This window comes from Macrotis lagotis, chromosome 2, assembly GCF_037893015.1.
Source record: "Macrotis lagotis isolate mMagLag1 chromosome 2, bilby.v1.9.chrom.fasta, whole genome shotgun sequence".
In the NCBI taxonomy this organism is placed as follows: domain Eukaryota; kingdom Metazoa; phylum Chordata; class Mammalia; order Peramelemorphia; family Peramelidae; genus Macrotis; species Macrotis lagotis.
In genome coordinates, this window is record NC_133659.1 from 163,476,652 (window position 1) to 163,499,094 (window position 22,443).

At 40.3% G+C, this 22,443-nt stretch overlaps 1 protein-coding gene across 12 annotated transcripts; it reads right to left on the reverse strand.

Moving 5' to 3' along the window:
• Positions 1-7,547: 7,547 nt before the first annotated feature.
• TSACC (TSSK6 activating cochaperone) lies at positions 7,548-22,296 on the reverse strand. Of its 12 annotated transcripts, XM_074223223.1 has the most exons (9): positions 22,016-22,100; positions 21,530-21,629; positions 18,803-18,861; positions 17,008-17,110; positions 15,203-15,297; positions 9,896-9,982; positions 9,259-9,378; positions 7,991-8,063; positions 7,698-7,785 (listed from the first exon to the last, which is right to left on the reverse strand). In XM_074223223.1, exons 2-8 carry the CDS (start codon positions 21,613-21,615, stop codon positions 8,020-8,022), a joined length of 594 nt encoding a protein of 197 aa, XP_074079324.1. In that variant the 5' UTR covers positions 21,616-21,629; positions 22,016-22,100; the 3' UTR covers positions 7,698-7,785; positions 7,991-8,019. The 12 variants fall into 12 exon arrangements, with proteins under 12 accessions (XP_074079318.1, XP_074079317.1, XP_074079319.1 ...); XM_074223217.1 differs by lacking the exons at positions 7,991-8,063; positions 22,016-22,100 and adding an exon at positions 22,107-22,295 and having other exon boundaries at positions 7,548-7,785; XM_074223216.1 differs by lacking the exon at positions 7,991-8,063 and having other exon boundaries at positions 7,548-7,785.
• Positions 22,297-22,443: the final 147 nt, after the last annotated feature.

Sequence of the window (22,443 nt, forward strand, 5' to 3'; positions counted from 1 at the left end):
ATTCTCTTCCTAGAGAAAGAGAACCAAAGAAAATAGGTTAGGTCATAAAGCACAGATTTATCTAATCAGTCAATATACACATTAGTTATTATTAAAATATTTGTATTATAGGGCAGCTAGGTGGCACAGTGGATAGAGCACTGTGCCTGGAGTCAAGAGGACCTGAGTTCAAATCAGACCTCAGATACTTCATAATTATTTAGCTGTGTGACCTTGGCAAGTTACTTAACCCCATTACCTTGTAAAAAAAAAGATAATTGTTTTAGGGTTTTTGGGGGGTGGAGAGGTAATTGGGATTAAGAAACTAGTAAATATCTGAGACCAGATTTTGACTCTGGTCCTCCTGAGTCCAGGACCAGTACTCAATCCACTTTATTATTGTTGACTTTTAAAGATGAGGTGATCTGAAGGATTCACCTGAAAGTCTTCTGTGACTCTTGGGCTCTATTTTCCCTGAATAATTTTGTGCAAATTTGTCCTACATATTCATTAAATGGATCAAAGCTGAACTCTTGACTAGTTATGGAAATTAACTGATCCTAAGTAACTTAATCCCATAAACTGCACTCCCAAGGGATTCTTCTTCTACAACAATTTTGTTCTTCAGCCAACCTCAAATATTCATTCATCATTCAGCAAATATTTATTGTTTTATAAGCAGAGTGCCAAGCCAGATGCTGAGAAGCAAAGATGAAACCAGACCCTACTTTATAATCTAGTAGGGAAATTGCAACAAAAATTCAAATAATTTTAATACATAGTAAAGTACTGTGAGAAATCTGAGAGAAAAGAAGACACTACATGGAGGAGGCAAAATTCAAGTTGGGTCCTAAAAGGGGAGGGAAAGATTTCACCTGGAAGAGATTGGTGGTAACTGAGTGGGAGGGAGAAAAGAAGAGAGATATAGAGTTTCTCTGTAGGCCAGAAGGATGCTATGAGCAAAGACATGATCTTGGGAGAGAGCAAGACTAAAATAGGTAACAGTTAAGTAAGTAGTTCAGTTTGGCTGAAATGTGAAGTAAGTGTGAAATGGAGTTGGAAAGTTATATTGGAGTTTAACTATAGGGAACTTTAAATGACAGGAGTTTTTACTTTATTCTCTAAGCAAAGAGGAGAAATGAATTTTTTAAAGTAGGTGAGTGACTTAGACTAATTAATCACCTAGACTGAAAGATGACTGATGGATAGAGCATGGAAAATCTGGAACAGGAGAGATTTATTATTATTATTATTATTATTATTATTATTATTATTATTAAAATAGTTCAAGAAGGAGGTGATGAGGACCTGAATTGGAGGAGAAGAAAGGAAGGGAATGATATTAAAAAAGAAAAGGTTTGGGGCAGCTAGGTGGCATAGTAGATAAAGCACCAGCCCTGGAGTCAGGAGTACCTGGGTTCAAATCCGGTCTCAGACACTTAATAATTACCTAGCTGTATGACCTTGGGTAAGCCACTTAACCCCATTTGCCTTGCAAAAAAAAAAACCTAAAAAAAAGAATAAAAGGTTGTAGCAGTAAATAGTATATGGAATCTGATTAGATATGGAAAAAAAGGAAGAGTCAAAAATGACTAAGCTTTCAAGTTACAATGACTGGAAGGTTGCCAATATTATTAACAGAATAAAGGCATTAAAAGGTGTAAATTTTGGATAAAAGATTAGTAATTTGTTAGAAATCTATTTCATACCAATAACTTTCCTTATTGAAAGGCCATGAAGAGAATGAAATTTAATATCTCCAGGGAGAGGTCTGTTCAGACAAAATGGTGTCAGTGAAATTTGAAAGATCTGAACTTGAAGCTGCCTGCTGCTTTAATCTAGGACTGAGAAAGTAATCAGTCACCTACCCTTTTTGTCAATTCCAGCAATTATGTAGGAGACAAGATCAGGTTGAAGACTTGTTCAGTTTCTGTACCTTTAAGTACAAGGACTTGGCAGGGGAACTTGCTAGTAAGGAGCAGTCAGTGGTTAAATAAAAGGCTGGCATATGAAGCCAAGGAAAGTATAATAAATACTATAGCCATCTCCAAAGTATATTTGATGAATTTTTTTTAAAGTTCTGACAACAAGATAACTAACATACCATAATTTCATGCTACAATATGCTCCATCAAAAACTGAGTATTTGGGATATGTTTTTATATAAGCATGCATGTTAGCCCAAATTCCACAATACCCAAGAAAGGAAACCAAGTCATTCCTAGGGAAAAATCATTATGCAAATAAACAAAAAATAAAAGCAGAAAATCCAATGTAGCACATATTTGTTTAGGCTACTGATGTCATCATTTGGGAATGACTAGGAAACATTTCCCACATTGAGAAAATTTGGAGATTCATGAAAAACATTTTTCACATATCTATCTGGCAGACTAAAGGACTTAGGGTAGTAAGTGTTGAAAGAAAATTTAGTCAGTGTGAAATTCATGGGCAATGTGAGTTTAGACCTGAATTTACAGGAAGTTAGCAATAAAAAATGTGTGAGTATAAGAGATTTTAAATCTTTAAACCTAATGATGAACCTAGGAATAAAACACTAATGATTTCAACCTCCCAAAGAGAAATCCAAAACCTAGAAGACTGTTTAAATTGCACCATCATTTAAATTCAACATACATAGAAAATATGTTCTTGATGGGAGTGATATTCAACCTTGAAAGACTTGCTCATTCCATCAGTGCAACAATTGGGAGCAATTTTGGGCTGTCTGCAAAGGCGAGTGCCATCTGTATTCAGATAAGGAGCTGTGGTTTGAACAAAGTTCAAGGACTATCCCATGCAATTTAGAAAAATACAGATATCTTATTGTCTGATCTCTAAGGATATGATTTCTCTCTCATCACACCCAATTTGGATCAAGGTACAACATGGAAACAAGGTAAAGACTGACAGATTGCTTTCCATGGGGGAGTGGGGGAAGGGAAGTAAGATGGGGGGAAAATTGTAAAACTCAAATAATATCTTTAATAAAAATCAATGTTTGGCAAAAAAAAAAAGAAAATATGTTCTTGATTTCTGAAGCAAAATCCAACAGGATAAAAGAGAGAAGATTCACTATTTCATTTCACACTAAACATTTCAGAGGTGAAATTTAGCTCTTGAGGAGAAAAGAAAACTTTTAGATGTAGCAACAACCAAGGTAGCACTGGGAGGAAAAAAGAAATAGAGGGGGGTTAAGGAATCAGGCAGCAAAAACCTGTTTAAACAACGTAACTCCTGGAGGTTCTAAAACAAAGAAACTTGAGTTGGGGAAATTGATGGATGGAAGGATGGTTGGATGGATGGATGGATGGATGGATGATGGATGGATGGATGGTTGGATGGATGGATGGATGGATGATGGATGGATGGATGGATGGATGATGGATGGATGGATGGATGGATGGATGGATGGATGATGGATGGATGGATGGATGGATGGTTGGATGGATGGATGGATGGATGGATGATGGATGGATGGATGGTTGGATTGATGGATGGATGGATGGATGGATGGTTGAATGGAAGGATGGATGGATGATGGATGGATGGATGGATGGAAGGATGGATGGATGATGGATGGATGATGAATGGATGATGGATGGTTGAATGGTTGGATTGATGGATATCTCTAACTAGAGAGAGATTGTTAGTGTGGAGCAGCCTATTAAGAAAAATAATACTATAACAAATAGAGCCATCAATCTAACTAGCTGAGACTGGGTGCCCGGATCTTGCCAGGGCTGGGGCTGCAGGCTGCTGTCCGGGGTGGAAGGGTGGTCTGCCCCAGGTTCACCGGGCAGCCCGGCGGCCCCTGCCGCAGCTCACAAGCCCACAGCGCACCAGCCTCAGTCTCCCCCGAGGCTGCAGGATTCTCGTCTCATGGCAATCATGGAGCTGGGAGAGTCTGCCCGAGCCAGTGCCCGCCGGTGGGGGGAGGTCCTGGGAGGGGGCAGCGACACGGGCCGAAGCCCGGGCGAGGCAAAGTCGAGTCTTTCCGCTCGCCAGGGCACATGTCTACGTTCCTGGAGAGGAGAGCCTGCGATCGGACCCTTCACCCCCATTCTTCTTAACAGCCTCGCCCCTCCCCTCCCCCAAGCTTCAACCCTCTTTGAGCAGGGGGTGCTGGGATGCCCTTTCCAACGGGCTGGCTGTGGCAACGAGGCCGCCGCCGCAGACGCCAGGTCTGGCCTCTGCCACCCTCCGCGCCGCACTGAGCCAGAGGGCCGGCGCGCGCCTTCCCGCGTTCTGCTCTGGAGGTGCTCGCCCCCTGGCGGCGGGAGCGAACAAAGCGCACGACGGGGGTCCCTCCGGCACGCCTCCCGCCCCCCTGACCCGCCGTGCATCATGGGAGTTGTAGTTTCTAGGTTGGCTCCATCGCGGCCCCGAGCCGCCCACCCCTGGGTCCTCCTTTGGGATGTTGCCGTCGGTCCAGCCTGCCAAGCTCTGGCCCCGCCCCCCTCTCCGCCCCATCACACCCTGGACACGAGGGAAAAACTACTGTTCCAAGCGCTCGGCTTTTCCTTCTTTAACGTGATTTCTGAGAGTCTGTGTAAAAATCACTTTTTCACCAGCGGCAGAATTGGCCGCCATCTCCTCCCTTAGCTGTGGCTTCCCCGGGCAAAACAACTTGGGTACCTCGGCGCCTCTCCTGGCTCCGGCCCAGCGAGGAGGGGGCCCCCGGGGCTGGTCCAGGGACCCAGCCCCACCCTACTGGGCCTGGAGGGGAAAATGGTAGAAACACCCGAGCGAAAGTGGGTCCACAAGCTCAACAGGGGCTCCCCCACACACACCTGAATAGGAGGGCAGGAAATTCTGCCCTCCCTTGGCACTGGGGTAGCTTTTCTTCCCTTTCCTTTCTGGCCATGCCCAGCATCCCGGGCACTGCACCGCTATTCTATTCACTGGAAATGAGCAATGGAGAGCTAGGAAAATGAGATGAACCCCAGGTAAGGGAACCAAACTGGGAAGAAGGAATTTGGAATAGTTTCTGAGAATCTCTAGCTGAACTGGATGGCTCCTGAAAACTCTATTAATCAGGTCCCTATGCCCCCCCCCTTTTAAATTTATTCTCCCAGAGTACTTAGATCATCGCTAAAGATGTGTAGACTTACCACAATTCAGCATTGTGGGAAGCCCAGAAGACTGTTCTAGCCCCTTCCTTTCTCCGCCACGCCTTGCCTCCCCAGCCGTGAATTAGCACACTTGAATTCTAACCTTCACCCAGGAACAGCTCATTGGGGGCTTAAAAAAGAAAACACAGATATTTTTAAATTGTTCTACCAAGAGGGGCGGCTAGGAGGCACAGTGGATAGGGCGCCGGCCCTGGAGTCAGGAGTACCTGAGTTCAACTTCGACCGCAGACGCTTAATTGCCTAGCTGTGTAGCCTTGGGCAAGCTACTTAACCCCATTACCTTGCAAAAAACCTCAAAAAAAAAAAAGTTCTACCAAGGAACAAGATGTGAGGGAAATTTTTTTTTCAGGCAAAATGTGTATAATAGAGAGCTTGTCTCAAAACTAGAGTTTAAAATTCATTTCTCATGGATATGTCTTCCTGGGAAAATCACTTAACTTCTCAAAGGTTTGTAGGCAGTTCTTTTAGACTGTAAGTTATAGAAAAGGTGCAAATCTGCATTGTAAAGGATGCAGTACCTAAACCTAGTTGGAGGAAGGTGGGAAGGAGTTAGGAAAAAAAGAGAATTTGAGACAAGGAGGGCAAGAAGGTAATACCCCTCTATTCATACATCCTATTTCACCTGTAATATAATATTAACTTTCAGTATAACAGATAGTGTTTCTATGTGACCAAAGAAGAAAAAATTTGGAAAAAAATTTTCTTCTTATTAATGCAATATTTTCATTACTTCACAGTCAAATATTTTCAAAACCCACCAATATGACCTGTCCAGTGAGGGACAATTAATCTTACTATTTTTAGAATGTTATAGTTAGCGTGATTTAAACCATGTAAAAATATCAGTGCCATTATCTTAGAATTAAATCTCTTCCCGATACATATGCTACATTTATTTTTAAACTAATTTTTTTCTTTGTCACTATGGAAAGGGAAATAACTGGCCAAGGGAAAAATGGTGACTGTACGCAATAATGAAAGGATCTATAAAGATTACCTTTCTTTTAAACCAAATGCTTCTAACTCCAATGTAGACAGAAGTCTCTTTTCAAAGTTGTTCTTCCTGACATCTAGTCCTTCATTCCTCCAGTCACTAAGAAGAACCAACTTCCTACTGCGTCCTTTTAGGAGATGAGAAATAATGGATCCTTTTTTGAATGTTTTCATAGGCTCATATTTATTGAATCATAAGATACAGAGCTGGAAGGAACCTCTGAAGCTCCAACTCCTCATTTTACAAATGAGGAAACAAGCCTGGGGAAATTGAGCAACTTGCTCCAGGGTCACCTAGAGCATAAGTATCAGAGATGGGACTTGAACCATCTCTGACTTCAAAGCTGGTTCTCGTCTACTGTACTGGGCTCAGAAAATTGAAGAACATGCTGCTGCTTCATTTAACCCTATTACCCACTCTTTTTTCCCTTCTCTCTTTATTCCTGCCTTCCTAACTCTTCTTTCCAACTTCTCTGTATGCCCTGAAATATAGAGCTCAGTCTGACCTTATTGTCCCTTATTGCTCTATGACCAACTGCCCAACCAATGAAGTATTTACTCTCCAACAAAACCTGAAGAAAGAGGTGACTTAATGAGGCTGAGCCAGCCTCAGTCTTCTTGATCTCACAAACTGCTAATGGCTGCTTAAAGACAAATATCTCCCAAACTGGGAATTTCTGTTGATTTTAGATGCTCCTCAATATTCCATGCCTCTAAGAGCTAAGTAACTAAGTGACTTGCCCAAAGTTAGAGCTAGTAAGTAACTAAAATCACCCATTCCTCCTGTCTCTTTGTCTGGGCTATAGCAATTTCACATAGGACAGCTTTAACCTCCTTTATGCTAGCCTTTCAATCTCTAACCCCTCTCTATTCCAAAATATTTTGCTCACTGGCTTAAAATTTCCCTTGATTCAATTACTTGCACAATTTTCTTCTACATAAAAAAAAATAAATAACTTCTGACTGTGCCTCAAAGTAGGTACTTAATGCTTGTCGATTTATTGTTGATGCCTTCCAGGATTTACACCAGGATGATCCATCCTGCTCATCTGGGATACCCTTCACTTAACTACTCTTCTCTCTTACTATTCCCCAGCTTGTTCCCTATAATCCACATTAACTCCATCTTCTCCCACTTCTTGTCTTTGAGAATTTATTCAAGTCCAGGCTACCTGGAATATGCTCACTCATCTTCCCTAACACATCCTTTTATAACATGGAAAATTCTCTGTCTTCTATCCCCTATTAATTAAAAAAAATACCCCCATAGCACTAGATGGTGAATTCCAAAACTATCTGTTTGGAAATATGTACCCCAAGTGTTTTATAAAGTGATATGCATGTACCCTGCATTTAGTGATCACCAAATAACCTAGAGAAAATCTGCAAAGCCTATACTATGAGCCTAGAGAGCGAGAAGGGAAAAAAATATACACAGTGTGACTAGATCCCAGAATTCATTTACTGATTTGAGGTTGGCAAGTCAACAGCAAATTTGGACGTATAGCTGGCAGCAAAGAGTCCTTACCCTCCCCCCCAGGAATCAGCAGAGTCATGGAGGACTGTAGATCTTCTAAGATGGCCATCTGTTGTTGGGCAAGTTTGGTTTGAAGTTGAAGGTTGGCATGCATGCACTCAAGCAGACCTAAGCAATCCTGGGGCTTTTTCATGTAGACTCCTAAAGAAAGAGTGGGATGGGAAAGAGGGACAAAAGGGGAGAGACACAAATTTTTGACTATCCCACAATTGATCATTTTGTAGTTGGTGGGGCTCTGCAAAGATCAACACTTTGAACTTCCCCCTCACTCACCATCTCTCAGACAGATTGGGGAGAGAAGTTGGGGCTTCTCATGTACTTCAAGAATTCCACCAGAGGGACTCACCTGCTCCAGTGCCTCTTAAGGAATGACCATTAGAACTGACAATTTTCCTGTTGTCTAACTTCAGGACTTCCTCCTGCAATATCAATCCATTTGCTCTAATGTTTCCAATTATCTCATGCAAGGCCAATTCTTAATTAGCCTGTGTAATCATAATCATATCTTTTAATTGTTTAGGTATTTGTGCTATCTTCCCTATTATACCACAAGCTCCTCAAGAGTAGGGCTCAGGGCGGCTAGGTGGCACAGTGGATAGAGCACTGGTCCTGGAGTCAGGAGTACTTGAGTTCAAATCCGACCTCAGACACTTAATAATTACCTAGCTGTGTGGCTTTGGGCAAGCCACTTAACCCCATTTGCCTTGAAAAGGTTAAAAAAAAAAAAAGAGTAGGGCTCATGTCTGCTCTGATTACCTGGACCAAGAAATCTTTTTCACCTGATTAGGAAAATATGTTTAATCTAAATCCAGAACGATTTAATTTAACCCAAAGTCTCTGATGTGAAGTGTTGAAATTCTTAGAACTACTGGCATACTTGTGTACAAGAAAGAATAATGAATTTGGGAGTCAGGAAACTTGGTTTTGAATGCCAGCTCTGTCCCTTATTGCTCTATGACCATAGGCAAGTCACTTTATTTCTCAGTGTCATTGTTTCTTCATCTATAAAATGGAGATAATACTTGAGCTACCTATCTAACAAAGTTATTGAAAGGAAATTAATTTAAAGTTCATAAAATGCTCTAGAAATGAATGTCAGTGATTTTTCTACCCCTTGGAAGGTCTTGACAATTATGGAAATTACCCAACCTGAGGAAGGGATGGGGAGTTGGGAGGAAGGGAAGGAAGAGTAAAGACAAGAAGTAGCAATAGCATTGGATAAGGCCCACTCTATCCATTAAAAATTGAGAATTGACTAGACACAGGATTGGCAGCCAAGTCAACAGGAGGAGAATTCATAATGAAAAATGCTTTCTATCTCCAGAGAGAACTGATAAACTCAGAATGCAGTCTGAAGCATTTTTTTTTTTTGCTCTTCATATTCTGGAACATGGCTAATGTGGAAATATGTTTAACATGATTTAAATTTGTAATGGCTATTATATTTCTTTTCTTCTCAATGGTAAGGGAAGATTGTAGAGGGAGGGAGAGAAGAGGGAACTGAAAATAAAATTGAATGTAATTTTTAAATAAAATTTTTAAAAAAGAAAATTGCCAGCAGGAAGCTTTGATCCCCAAGTCTGTTCTATTTGGGAAATACTCTCTATAGGTTACCTGTTTGTAGCTTTGCTGACTGATTGTTTTGACAAGTGGCTGGGTTGCTTGCTGGAAGATGAATGAAACTTGGGGAGGGCTTAGCACGACAAAGAGGCAAAAGTTTGCATTCCTCTTCAACTGGAATAAAATTAGAAACAGCTAAATCAGTGTCTTCCAATAAAAATTGAGCATTATAATTAATACTGTGTGGCAGTGATTGTTCCAAATCACTAACAATAAGAGAAATAAACAAGCCTCTAGTGCTCTCTCTTACTTTTTTTCTACACACACACACACACACACACACACACACACACACACACACACACACAAATTTGGTAAACATGGCAAAATCTCAAAAAACACTTATTAAGCACCTAATTACATGCCACACCCTGAACCAAGCACTCAGGCTACAGAGAAAGGCAAAACATGCTCCCTTCACTCAAGAGAGTTAACAATCTAATGGGACAGATTCTGAAAGAAAAAAAAAGTAAAAAGCTGGAAAGGGGAGGGAGGAGCACCCAGCATGGGCAAATGATGAAGTCCAGAAGAGTGCAGCTGAGTGGGTAATGAAAAGATGGCTGGCCTGGTCATCCTCCTTAAATGGAAGATCTAGGAGTAATACTCCACTCTCCATCCTCTGCTCTCTAACCTGAGGAAGGGAAGGGTCCCAGGGGCACAGGATACTGCGGAGGTGTGAGTTCCAGGGTAGATGTGATCTTGCAGGATGACGAGGTTCCTGGGGACAAGATGGTATGAAGAGTCAACAATCTAAATGGAATGAACAGAAAATAACTAACAAAACCGAATCTTATATAATTAGAATTAACAGAATAAGAGATAAGAAAACATGCTTTCCTCCCTTTTCTGCAAAGGATGAGGACTGATGGAGCAGAAAACCATAAATACTATCAGATTAAGATGATATGTAGGTTAATTTTGCTAAAATACCCTTCCCTCTTATTCTTTGGTAAAGCAAATGGCTCTTTTGGGAAGAAAAGGAGGGGAGAGTATTTATGGAAATCAAGGTAACATTAAAGCAAAAGCATTTTTTTCCAAGATTTTATGGGGTAGTGAGGGGTTAAGCGACTTGCCCAAAGTTACAGAGCTAGTAAGTATCAAATGTCTCAGACAGAATTTGAACTCCAGTCTTCCTAATTCCAGGGCCAGTGCTCTATCCACTGCTCCATCTAGCTGTCCCTCTATAATGCTATCTTTTTTTGTTTTTGTTTTTAATTTTTGCAAGGCAAATGGGGTCAAGTGGCTTGCCCAAAGCCACACAGCTAGCTAATTATTAAGTGTCTGAGGTAGGATTTGAACTCAGGTCCTCCTGACTCCAGGGCCGGTGCTCTATCCACTGTGCCACCTAGCTGCCCCTATAATGCTATCTTAAAGAAGGCATCAATCCTTGCCTTCAAACACTCTCCCTTGACAAGAGTCATTAGAATAAACAGAACCCCCCCAAAAAAAATCAGAGTTGGCAAAATGGAAATCTGACCTAAAATTCTATTTAGTCAGTCAACAAATATTAAGTGCTCCTATTTGCCAGATACTGTGCTAGGTGCTAGATAAACAAATAAGAAAAGATATTCCCTAAATGCAGATTGAGGTACTGTTTTTTTCTCTTTATCTTTTGGAACACGGCTAACGTGGAAATATGTATTACATAATTTCAAATTTAAAATGGTTATTGCATTTCAACAATAGTGAAGGAGAGTATAGCGGGAGGGAGAGATTAGAAAACTGAAAATAACATGCTGGTGCTAGGTGATGCAGTGGATAGAGCATCAAATCTGGTCTCAGACACTTAATAATTACCTAGCTGTGTGGCCTTGGGCAAGTCACTTGACCCCATTTGCCTTGCAAAAACCTTAAAAAAAAAAAGAAAGCTGAAAATAAAATTTAATGTAATTTTTAAATAAATTTTTTTAAAAATGTCAACAGGAAGCCTTGATCCCCAAGTCTATTTGATTTGGGAAATTCTTTCTATAAGTTACTTGTTTGTAGCTTTGCCGAATGATTGTTTTAACAAGTGGCTGGGTTCCTTGCTGGAAGATGAATGAATCTGGGGACTGCTTACATCTTCCTCAGCATCCTGTGCCTCTGGGACTCCTCCCTGCCTCAGTTAGAGAGCAGAGGATGGAGAGTGAAGCATTCTTCCTAGATCTTCCATTTAAGGAGGATGACCAGACCAGCCAACTTTTCATTGCCCACTCAGCTGCACTCTTCTGGACTTCATCATTTGCCCATACTGGATGTTTCCCCCTCTCCTTTTCAGTTTCTTACTGTTTTTTTTTTTTATTTCAGCATCTTGTCCCTTTAGATTGTTAACCCCTCTTGAGTGCAGGAACTATCTTTTGCCTTTCTTTGTAGCCCCCAAAGCTTAGTGTAGGGGGGGAAGATAACACACAAAAGAAAGCTAAAAGGAGGGGGAAGATGTCTGGTATGATGTCCTGAGGGAGAAGTTTAAAGAAATGCACCTGGGTGGGAAATGCTGGCCTGGGCACTTTCTTAAATGGAAACTTGGGAAGGAGCTCTTCACTTTGCCCTCCAATCAGAAGGACAGAGGGTACTGATGTGAGGTGTGAGGATCTAGCCAGATGATGATGATCCTGGGGGTGGAGGGGGGGGTAATAGGTTAGTTAAGTCCAAAGGAGGGAAATAAAAAGAAGGTTGATCTGGACACTATTTTAACAAAACAAAATTAAAACAAATTAGGTGTTTGATAAGTTCTTGTTAGAATTTACTGTTAGAATGCTATGATTCTAACGAAACATCTAATTTGTTGGGATTTTATTTTTCATTATGTTTTCAATTGACATGCCCCCCCCTTTTAATTTATTTTTTTTTGTTTTTGTTTTTGTTTTTAGGTTTTTGCAAGGCAAATGGAGTTAAGTGACTTGGCCAAGGCCACACAGCTAGGCAATTATTAAGTCTGAGGACGGATTTGAACTCAGGTACTCCTGACTCCAGGGATGGTGCTCTATCCACTGCGCCACCTAGATGCCCCTCCCCCTCTCTTTTAAAAAGTCTTTGTAGCAAATATGTATAGTCAAGCAAAACAAATTTCTACTTTGGCCATAACCCAAAACACCAAATATCTCATTTGAACCAAATGAGGTGGTATAATGTAATTAAGAATTAAGAAATTCCGAGGTTCTAATCCTGCCTCTGATATAAAAATACAGGCTTCTCTAGGTAGCAACATTTAAACTCTTCTCTGAGCTTGTTTCCTCATCTGTATAGTGGCAATAACAATATCTGCAGGACATATTCATAAGGAGGTTAGCTGTAAAGATCCAATAAAACACTGTCAGAAAGTTATGAAGAAGCACTATTCTTGGCACAGTCTCTGCCCCCAAGAAGATTACAAACAAGTCAAGATGAGACATTCACATGGGAAATATATGTAGACAAAGTTCTGCATACTATGACTCTAAAGCAGAGTGGTATCAAACATATAACAGCTGCAGCCCCAGAGGAAATGGATTAAAATTAATTAGGAAATATCAAGCAAAATAAATAAAAATACAATAGAACATAGATAATATTATTATGTTTTTTCCTAAAACAACATGCAGGCTTCTCAGGATGTTTAGTGGTCCTGTTTCTAAATGAGTCTGACATCACTTGCTCTAAAGGACTGAGACTCTTATGTGGTTGATAGAGAAAGAATCATTACTTGATTCATAAAGTACAAAGCTGAGCATAGCAGATAATGACTACAGGAATTGAGCCCACAGTGATCACTTCTTCCTCTGGAGTAGTCATGAAAGGTTTCATGGAAGTGAGTAGATTTGGATTGACCTTGAAGAATGAACAAGATAAGAACAGACCTACAATCCTGGTTGGGGGAGGGGGTGCAAGAAAAGGCACAGGAATAGAACTGGCTCTGGGGTATTCAAGAATTAACTTTGGATGAAATAGGAAGATGATAAAGAAAGTTGGAAGTTAGTGTTTGGCCAGCCTTGAAATCTAGAATTAAAAAAAAAAAAACTCGAGGGATAAGAAGATTTAGATTGGAAGGTGCCTCTGGTTTAATTTAGTCTAAATCCTTCTTCATTTTACAGATGAAGAAACTGAGGTCCAGAAAGTATAAATCTATTAAGTAACCAAGGTCCCAACTATTATATGGCAGTATTTTTCTCCCCACTAAACTATACTACTTGTTCTAAATTATTATAAAGCAGAGAATAACCAATGAAAATTTCTAAACAAAAGAGCTATAAATCTCTGCATACCTTTGACCTATCAATCCTATTACTAGGTCTGTATACCAAAAATATTTAAGGAAAATGACCCATTTGTATAAAAGTATTTAAAGTAGCTCTTTTTTCTGTGACAAAGAATTGAAAATCGAGGGGATGCCCAGCAACTGGGGAATGGAACAACAAGTTGTGGCATATGATTGTAATGGAATACTGTATAAGAAATGAAGAAACAGCATACTTTCAGAAAAACCTGGGAAGACTTACAGAACTGATGAAAAGTGAAATGAGCAGAAATGAAATGAAATACAGTAACAACAATATTCTATGATGACCAGCAATGAATAACTTAGTGATTTCTCGGCAATGCAAATATTCAAGACAATTCCAAAAAAAAAATCATAAAAAAAAAAGTGATCCACTCTAGAGAAAGAACTGATGGAATCTGAGTACAGAGAGAAGTATACTTTTTTCCACTGGTATTTTTTTCCTGGTTATTTTTTTCTCTGTGTTTTCTTTTTTCTTTTAGGTTTGTTTTTTTTTTTGCAAGGCAAATGGGGTTAAGTGGCTTGCCCAAGGCCACATAGCTAGGTAATTATTAACTGTCTGAGTCCGGATTTGGACCCAGGTACTACTGACTCTAAGGCCAGTGCTTTATCCACTGTGCCACCTAGCCGCCCCCCTCTGTGTTTTCTTTTACAACATGATTAATGAAAATATGTTTTGCATGATTGCACATCATTGCTTGCTGTCTCAGGGAGAGAGGGAGAAATTATTGAACTCAAAATTTAAAAAAAGAATCTTAAAAACTATTAAAACTATTATTCAAATGTTTCTAAACAAAGAACTGACACAAAAAGAGTGATGTTTTGGGGAAAATTAATTGGTAGATTCCAGGAGATAAGTTATTAATGTATATAAGAAATGACTACATATGAAAATATGCTCCCAATAATGCAAATTTAATAAATTTTAATTAAAGCAAGGTTCAAGTTTTATCCCACATCACAAAAATTAGCAAAAAAGTGAAAAAAGACAGGGTGGCTAGGTGGCGCAGTGGATAAAACACTGGCCCTGGAGTCAGGAGTACCTGGGTCCAAATCCGGTCTCAGACACTTAATAATTACCTAGCTGTGTGGCCTTGGGCAAGCCACTTAACCCCATTGCCTTGCAAAAACCTAAAAAAGAAAAAAATGAAAAAAGACAATTGCAGAAGTATGGGTTGAATAGACACCATGATAATGCAGCCAATGTGGGAGAGAGCATCCTGGAAAGGGGAGTGATCAATAGTGCCAAGAAGGGCAAAGAGATCAAAACCCATGAAGACTGAAAAAGACAGAATTTACAAGATTTAATAAGAGGGCACCAGTTGCAGAAGCAAAAACAATAGGAGTCTCTCTGAGAGCAGCAATCATTCTATTATAGAATTATAGAAAAGGCAAGAAAACCTGGCAATAGTCGAAATTTGGGGGGGGGAATAAATTTCAGAAAGCTTAGAAAATAAAGTGTTCTGGTGATCACTTATATTAGGGATCCCCATAATTGGCAGGGGAAGGGGACTCAGGAAGAATGGAGAGAGCTCTCAAGAAAGAAATCCTAAAGGCACAAACAGAAATTATTCTAAGGAGGATATACAAGGGAAACTATCTAAAAAGACCTTATACAGAACCACCTAATTTTAGAGGTGGAAAGAACCTCAATAACCATCTGGTTCAACCTATACTGTAAAGAAATTTCCTACTATTACATACCCAACATCTGGTCATCAGCCTCTCTGCCTGAAGGCCTCCAATGAGGAGGTGGCACAGGAAACAAACTGACCAACTTGAATTTTAACGAGACATATCTAGAAGATGGAAACAAGGGCAAACAACTGAGGATAAATACAAAAGAGTAGCCCAGTACACTATAAATGGTATAAAGAAATATCTCAGTCCACTGCAATAAAATCTTTTAGCTTTATTGGTGAAAAGAATATCAAAAGAAGGGCCCCATTGCTGGTGGATGGTATTTTGCTTATTTTATCTATCAAGAGCAATGATTTGGGATCAGAAATGACAGACTAAAAATGCCTAAAAGTAAGCTGGTACCCAAGTCAAGTCAGGAAATAATTCCTAGGTGCCTTTTCTAAGTCACTGTCACTAGCATTTTATAGAAGATATTGAATAGGAGAGAATAATGTATTTTCCTACTTTCAAGAAAGATCCAAGAATGAAATTTGCAAACTATAAACCAAAGAACCTGACTTCCAATTCCTGGCAAATTTCTAGGACATTTTATTAAAGAAATGGGTTGGTAAGCATTTAGAAAAGGAAGCAATGAGAAATAAGACACTTGGGTTTAATCAAGAACACATCATGCCAGATAATTTCCTTCCTCAACAGTATCACTAGAATGGTAAAGACATAGTAAACTTAAAGACTTAGAGACATAGTAAACTTAGGTTTCAGCAAATGTCAAAGTCTGTCATGCTATCCTTTGTGTACAAAACAGTGAGCTACAGACTAGATTAGAGCTTTTCAAATTTTTTGACCTCAGGACCCTCTTACCCTCTTAAAAATTATTTAAGACCCTCCAGAGAGCTTTGGTTTATATAGGGTATACCTCTTGGTATTTACCATATTTGAAATTAAAACAAACTAGCATTATAATGAAAATAATTCCAATCTAATAGATCCTCAGAACACTTTTTGAGAACCAATGGATTTAATGATATACTTAAGTGGATTTGGAACTAGCTGAATAACTGAACCCAAAGACTAATGAAGGAATCAGTGTCATTTTGTAGGGTGTTCTCTAGTGGAATGCCTAGGCATCTCATCTGTCCTGGGATCTATATTGTTCCACATTTTTTCAATGAATTTGTATTTGTCATTAATGCCTTTTCTTTTTTTCCTTTTTTTGCAAGGCAAATGGGGTTAAGTGGCTTGCCCAAGGACACACAGCTAGGTAATTATTAAGTGTCTGAGACTGGATTTGAACCCAGGTACTCCTGACTCCAGGGCCGGTGCTTTATCCACTGCACCACCTAGCTGCCCCAATGCCTTTTATTTTCACACAAGCTAGCTGCTATTATCTCCCCTTGCCATATATACCAATTCCACCATTAAAAAATTATAACAAAGAAAAATTTTAAGCAAAAAAAAAACATGTCTGACAGTATGAAAAATGTCTGACATATTTCACATCTGCAGTCCCTCATATCTTTACTGAGAGTTACGAGATGAATTTCATCATCAGCTGAACAGATTGTGCAGACAGCTGGACACTGTTAGGACAGATGTGATGTGACATGATAACCAAAAAAATGAATACTGTTCTAGACTGCATTAAAGAGAGTCCTTTGGGGGGCGGCTAGGGGGGTGCAGTGGATAGAGCACTGGCCCTGGAGTCAGGAGTACCTGAGTTCAAATGTGACCTCATACACTCAGACACTTAATTACCTAGCTCTGTGGCCTTAGGCAAGCCACTTAACCCCATTGCCTTGCAAAAACCTAAAAAAAAAAAAAAAAAAAAAAAAAGCTTATATAAGCTATTTAATTAACTTCCAAATTACTCATGGTAAGAGAAGAAAGTGACCACCCAGTCTGTGAATTCTCTAGGCCTCTTTTCCTCCTTCTTCCTCCAGATTGGGCTATCTTTGGCCATTTGACTATAAACTAGAAGATGGACAGAAAACAGAACAGATGAAATTTTGATTCATTTTTGTTCAGATTCTGAATCTCTTATCATCACTTTGAAATGTAACAACACTGGGGCGGCTAGGTGGCACAATGGCTAGAGCACTGGCTCTGGAGTCAGGAGTACCTGAGTTCAAAGCCAGCCTCAGACACTTAATAATTACCTAGCCGTGTGGCTTTGGGCAAGTCACTTAACCCCATGCCTTGAAAAAACTAAAAAAAAAAAAAAAAAAAAAGTAACATTTCCCTGAACAATTTAAATCATTTTACTCATAAGCCTTCATTCTGAGAGAGCATGTTGTAGTAGAAAAAACAGAGTCAAGTGAGAACTGGGTTTGAATCTGCCTCTGATAATTCTTTAATTATACAACTAGAGCAAATTACTTCACTTCTCTGAACCTCAGTTTTCTCATCTTTAAAACGTGGAAAACATTACCAAAAACCCCAACCTTACAGGGCTATTGTGAGATGATATAACTTAGTACAACAAGGAGTTGGCAAATTTCAAAGTGTAATATAAATGTCAACTATTCCTCATAATGCCTTTCTAGCTGTGATGAATAGTTTTGAGGAATCATTCACACAAAATGGTCATATTTTTCAACTACCAATGTAGTGGAACAAGGTTGAGAGGGAGGAGAAAGCTGTTACTAAGAAATAAGAGGGAAAAGATTTGTTTAAATCTACTTCTTTCTGCCCACCATTGTGATCCCCAGATTGGATCTTTCCTGGATGCGGGCCTGAGCATTTTATTTTTGAATTTTCAACTGTAAATAAAGCTTGTGTTTTGGTTGCCTTCTTTTTTCACTAAAAATAAATAAATCTACTTCTTTCAGATTGAACCCTAAAAGCTGTGATGGTAGGGAAGGGACAATGGTTTGATTTTAGACCATTCTAGGGCTCTAGTTTATATATCCCTCTTTCCAAAGTGGCCTGAAGCCCACTGGGCTAGAGGAAGAATTTTCCATGTTAATCCTAACTGGAAACAAATGAGGGAGTCCAAGCTATAGATAAACTGAAACACTGCAAATTGTTTTGTGAGGTGTCTCACATCATGCAAATATGTATTTATTACCTAATGTGCAACTTTGGCTTACATATGGCAAGTCACAGAACAAGGCTCTACTCTTCCCGGCCTATAGACAGTCATTCTTAGAAATCTGAAGCAGTCTCAAGACTTTGCACAGAATGCCTATCCAGAGGTCATATGGAACTGGGACCAGCCCCCATACAGATGGCCTGAGTTCTAGCATACACTGGTGATCACTGCTAAGAAATCCTCCTGAAAGGAACACTGAGGAGGTTCAAGAGAATCAACAGTATCCTTTGCGGAATGACTATTAGAGAAGACAGGGCAAAAGTGAAAAAGCACAAATAAACACAGCAGGAAAAAATGAGCATCCAATCAACTACAGATTTAGACACCATTACTATATAATAAAGAAGGTCTGGGATTCAAAGGAGGAGAAAAGGGGACCCGTGCCAGGCTGCTTAATTTTTTTTTTTTTTTTTGGTTTTTGCAAGGCAACCGGGGTTAAGTGGCTTGCCCAAGGCCACACAGCTAGGTAATTATTAAGTGTCTGAGACTGGATTTGAACCCAGGTATGCCTGATTCCAGGGCCAGTGCTTTATCCACTACGCTGCCTAGCTGCCTGGCCACCCCCTGCTTACCTTTTCTTTTGGCAGAGTTACTTTTTGGCTTCTCCATCTGATTAGCAAAGTTCTGGTTCCTGAGAAAGAATAACCATATCACTGGGGTGGATAACATATCATCTCTGTATTAGTTCAAGTGTTCTTATCACAATTATATAGAATTTTCAGGGCATGATAAACCCTCCTCTCCATAACCCTGAGATCTTAAGCCATTTCAGCCACCCCATGGAGGATACTGTGAATTTCCATACTTATGACTACATGGCAAATTCAAACATAAACAATTTCTATCATCTACTACTTGGGGGGGTATCATTGCCTCATTCTCTCTACTATTACAAATAATCCAGAGATGATTATGACTATCACTTTTCCTGTTTCTGGGCAGAAGTGTACTTATCCCAACCCAGATTTGTAAAGACTCTCGAAAAGAAAATTTCTGTATATGGCACCCTCCTCATAGCTCCTAGTATCTTCCTTTGTAACTAAGAACTCAAGGTCAGCCAACTTAGGCAATGTCACCTCTTCCTTTTCTATCCTACGACAAAGCAGAAAACAGTGCTGCCATGATCCCCACAACTTCCTCAACCATCTCTACAATCTGCACAGGACATCAAAAAAGATCTGTGAGACTTCAGAATTCTTAAACAGAGAACAAGTTTTTGGACCTGTGGTTTTATTGCTAAAGGGAATTTCCAGGTGAGGAAACTACCTCTACCTCTATACTTTATAATCTTTGAGTGGTTAAGTGCCCAGGGCCACACAGCCAGGATGTAGCGTTGGCAAACCTAAATCTTCCTCACTTCCAAAGAGCTTTTTACCAACCTTGCCAGACTACTCTCAAGAGTTCCTCCAGGAGTGGCTAGGTGGCACAGTGGATAGAGCACTGGTCCTGGAGTCAGGAGTACCTGAGTTCAAATCCGGCCTCAGACACTTAATAATTACCTAGCTGTGTGGCCTTGGGCAAGCCACTTAACCCCATTTGCCTTACAAAAATCCTAAAAAAAAAAAAAAAAAAAAAAAAAAAAGAGTTCCTCCAAACTTTCACCTAACTAGGACAGAGCTCCCAAGAGTACAAATAAGTATACCTACATGATGCATCACTACTATCATTTACTTATACAGAAGTCTGGATTCTGGTTCTGAGACTTACTTGCTGTGACCATGTAGCAAGTCACCAAATATGTGAATACCACAGCTACTATCTGGGACAAGTCCTCATTACATGACCAGGGGCTATTACAACAGTCTGCTTGGGTGGTCCCCACCTCAAATCTCTTCCCCACTCCAGTCCCTCCTGAACATAGGTCTGACCTAGCATCCCATTAATGAACACAGTGGCTCCCTGTTTCCTTCAAGATCAAATATAAATTATTCTGTTTGCCATTAGAAGCCCTTTACAGCCTGGTACCCCAAATTTTTCCAGCCTTCTTACTCTTTTTTCTCCTTCATGTACTCTACAATCCTATAATCTTGTAGCAGTTCATGGAACAATAATTCCACCTCCAGACTCCGTGCATTTTCACTGGCTGCTCCCCAAGTCTAGAATGTTCTCTTCATGTTGCTAGGCAATCCTACTATGCCTCCCTCATCCATTCATTGTCCAGCTCTCCACAGACACTCTTCCCAACCTTTTCATTCCTCCTCATTCCTCTCATGGTTCTAGGATTTTTTTTTTTTTTTAGTTTTTGCAAGGCAATGGGGTTAAGTGGCTTGCCCAAGGCCACACAGCTAGGTAATTACTAAGTGTCTGAGGCTGGATTTGAACTCAGGTACTCCAAACTCCAGGGCCGGTGTTCTATCCACTGTACCACCTAGCCGCCCCAGAACTCATGTCCTCATCTTCTTTGACCCCTTTGAAGTCTGTGATACCACTGATTAGTCTCTCCTCGATATTCTCTTCTCTTCAGGTTTTTGGGACACCATTCTCTCCTGGTTCTTCTCCAACCTGTCTGACCACTCTTTCTCTGTCTCCTTTGCCAAAAAGATCTCCATCCAGGTGACTCCCACTAAAGATAGGTGTCCTCAGGGTTCTTTCCACAATTAAGACTTTTTCTTCAATATCATATCACTTGGGGATCTCCTTAGCTTCCAAGGATTTCATTATCTTTATCCTAAGGATTCTCAAATTCACCTATCCCGCCCCAAACTACTAATCTCATATCTCTACCTTTTAGTTCAAAATGGAGCCAAACACATCCAAAACAGAAATTTCTAAAGCATCCCCCTCTTCTCCTACCTTCACTATTAGTGAGATAGCCTATTAATTGGTCTTCTTGTTTCAAGCCTCTTTATTCCAATACATCCACCAAAACGATTTTCCTACATTGCAGATATGACCATGTTACACCCCTCCTCAATAGATTAAAAATGCTTTGTTTGGCATTCAAAACCTCTCATAACTTTGTTTGGCATTATTCATGCCATAACTCCATCTCTCAAATCTGGGAATTTCCTCTGTCTGTCCTCCATGCCTGTATGACTCTTTCTCAACTCTCCCTGATGACTTCCCTAGCTTTCTTTAAATCCCAACTAAAATCTCATCTTCTACAAGAAAGCGTTGGCCAACCCCTCTTAATTTGAATTCCCTGTTGTTTTTCCTTTTTATTCTGTATATAGCTTGCTTTGTCTCCCTTGTAAACTCCCTGAGGACAGGAACTATCTTTTACTTCTTTTTATATCCACAATGCTTGGTACATAGTGATCAGTTAATGTTTATTGATTGATTGATCTGTTCTCCCTCACCTCCTGGCTTCCTGGCTTCCTCCTCCCTCTCTCTCTCCAGATATGTCCTGTATGTTCCACACTTGTTTGCATGTTGTCTTCCACATTCGAATGTGAGCTCCTAGACGGGAGAAACAATGTTTTTGTATTTTTTTGTGAACCTAGTTCTTAGAACAGAGCCTTACACTTGATGCTTAAAAATATTTGATAATCTGTGAAGTGAGGATGCTCCAACTATATGACTCCCAGGATTTTTTTTTAAGAAAAGTGCACTGTAAATTTTAAAGTGGTATAAAACTGTGTTATTATTACTGATTATCACGTAAACAGCAATAATCTAAGAAGGTAAGATTCGGTCACAAAGCTGACCAGGAAAACCAACTACAAATCCCAGCAGGTACTGTTATCCAGTTGTGAAAACTACAATTCCCATAACAACTTGCGGCAAAACGTCACATTTCTGTCTCAAATGCCGGTTGACGTCTCTCCCCCACCCCATTTCTTCACCTTTGCTGGGTTGAACCGATTGAAGGCTGTTCCGTCTCCCTAGTTCTTCAGAGGCCTGGTAGAGCCGCAGGAGACGGTTCAGTTAACTCACCTGCTATGTAAAACAAAGCATAAAGCCTCCTGGCTTCCAGAGCCCCACCCAGAAGCTGTTGCGCTTGCGTGCTAACACACCGACCAATCAACCGCCTGTGCTAGTGCGGCTGCGTGGAGTACACCGGCGAGCTAGAGCCTGCACGCGGCCCGGCCGGGAGCGGCCATTCAATTGCGCCTGCGCTCACGCTGCCCCGCCCCTTCATTCGGTGTTGTCTCTACCTAGCTTGCATAGTCGTTCGGGGCGGAGAGGCGGGGCCGTAGGTATCAATTGGCCTGCCCTGGTGCCTATCATCGAGACGCGTGAGCGGATTGGTTGGAGCTCAAAGGCCAGCAGG

What these genes read in the sequence shown, in the direction of transcription:
- TSACC (XM_074223217.1), bottom strand. Translation starts at nt 21,615, where the DNA reads ATGTGGAAGACAACATGCAAACAAGTGTGGAACATACAGGACATATCT. An exon ending in TAACTCTGCCAAAAGAAAAG is followed by an intron (nt 17,111 to 18,802) that starts GTAAGCAGGGGG and finishes TCCATCTTCTAG; the next exon opens with TTTATAGTCAAATGGCCAAA. An exon ending in GTCAGCAAAGCTACAAACAG is followed by an intron (nt 7,786 to 9,258) that starts GTAACCTATAGA and finishes CTCTTTCTTTAG; the next exon opens with GAGTCTACATGAAAAAGCCC.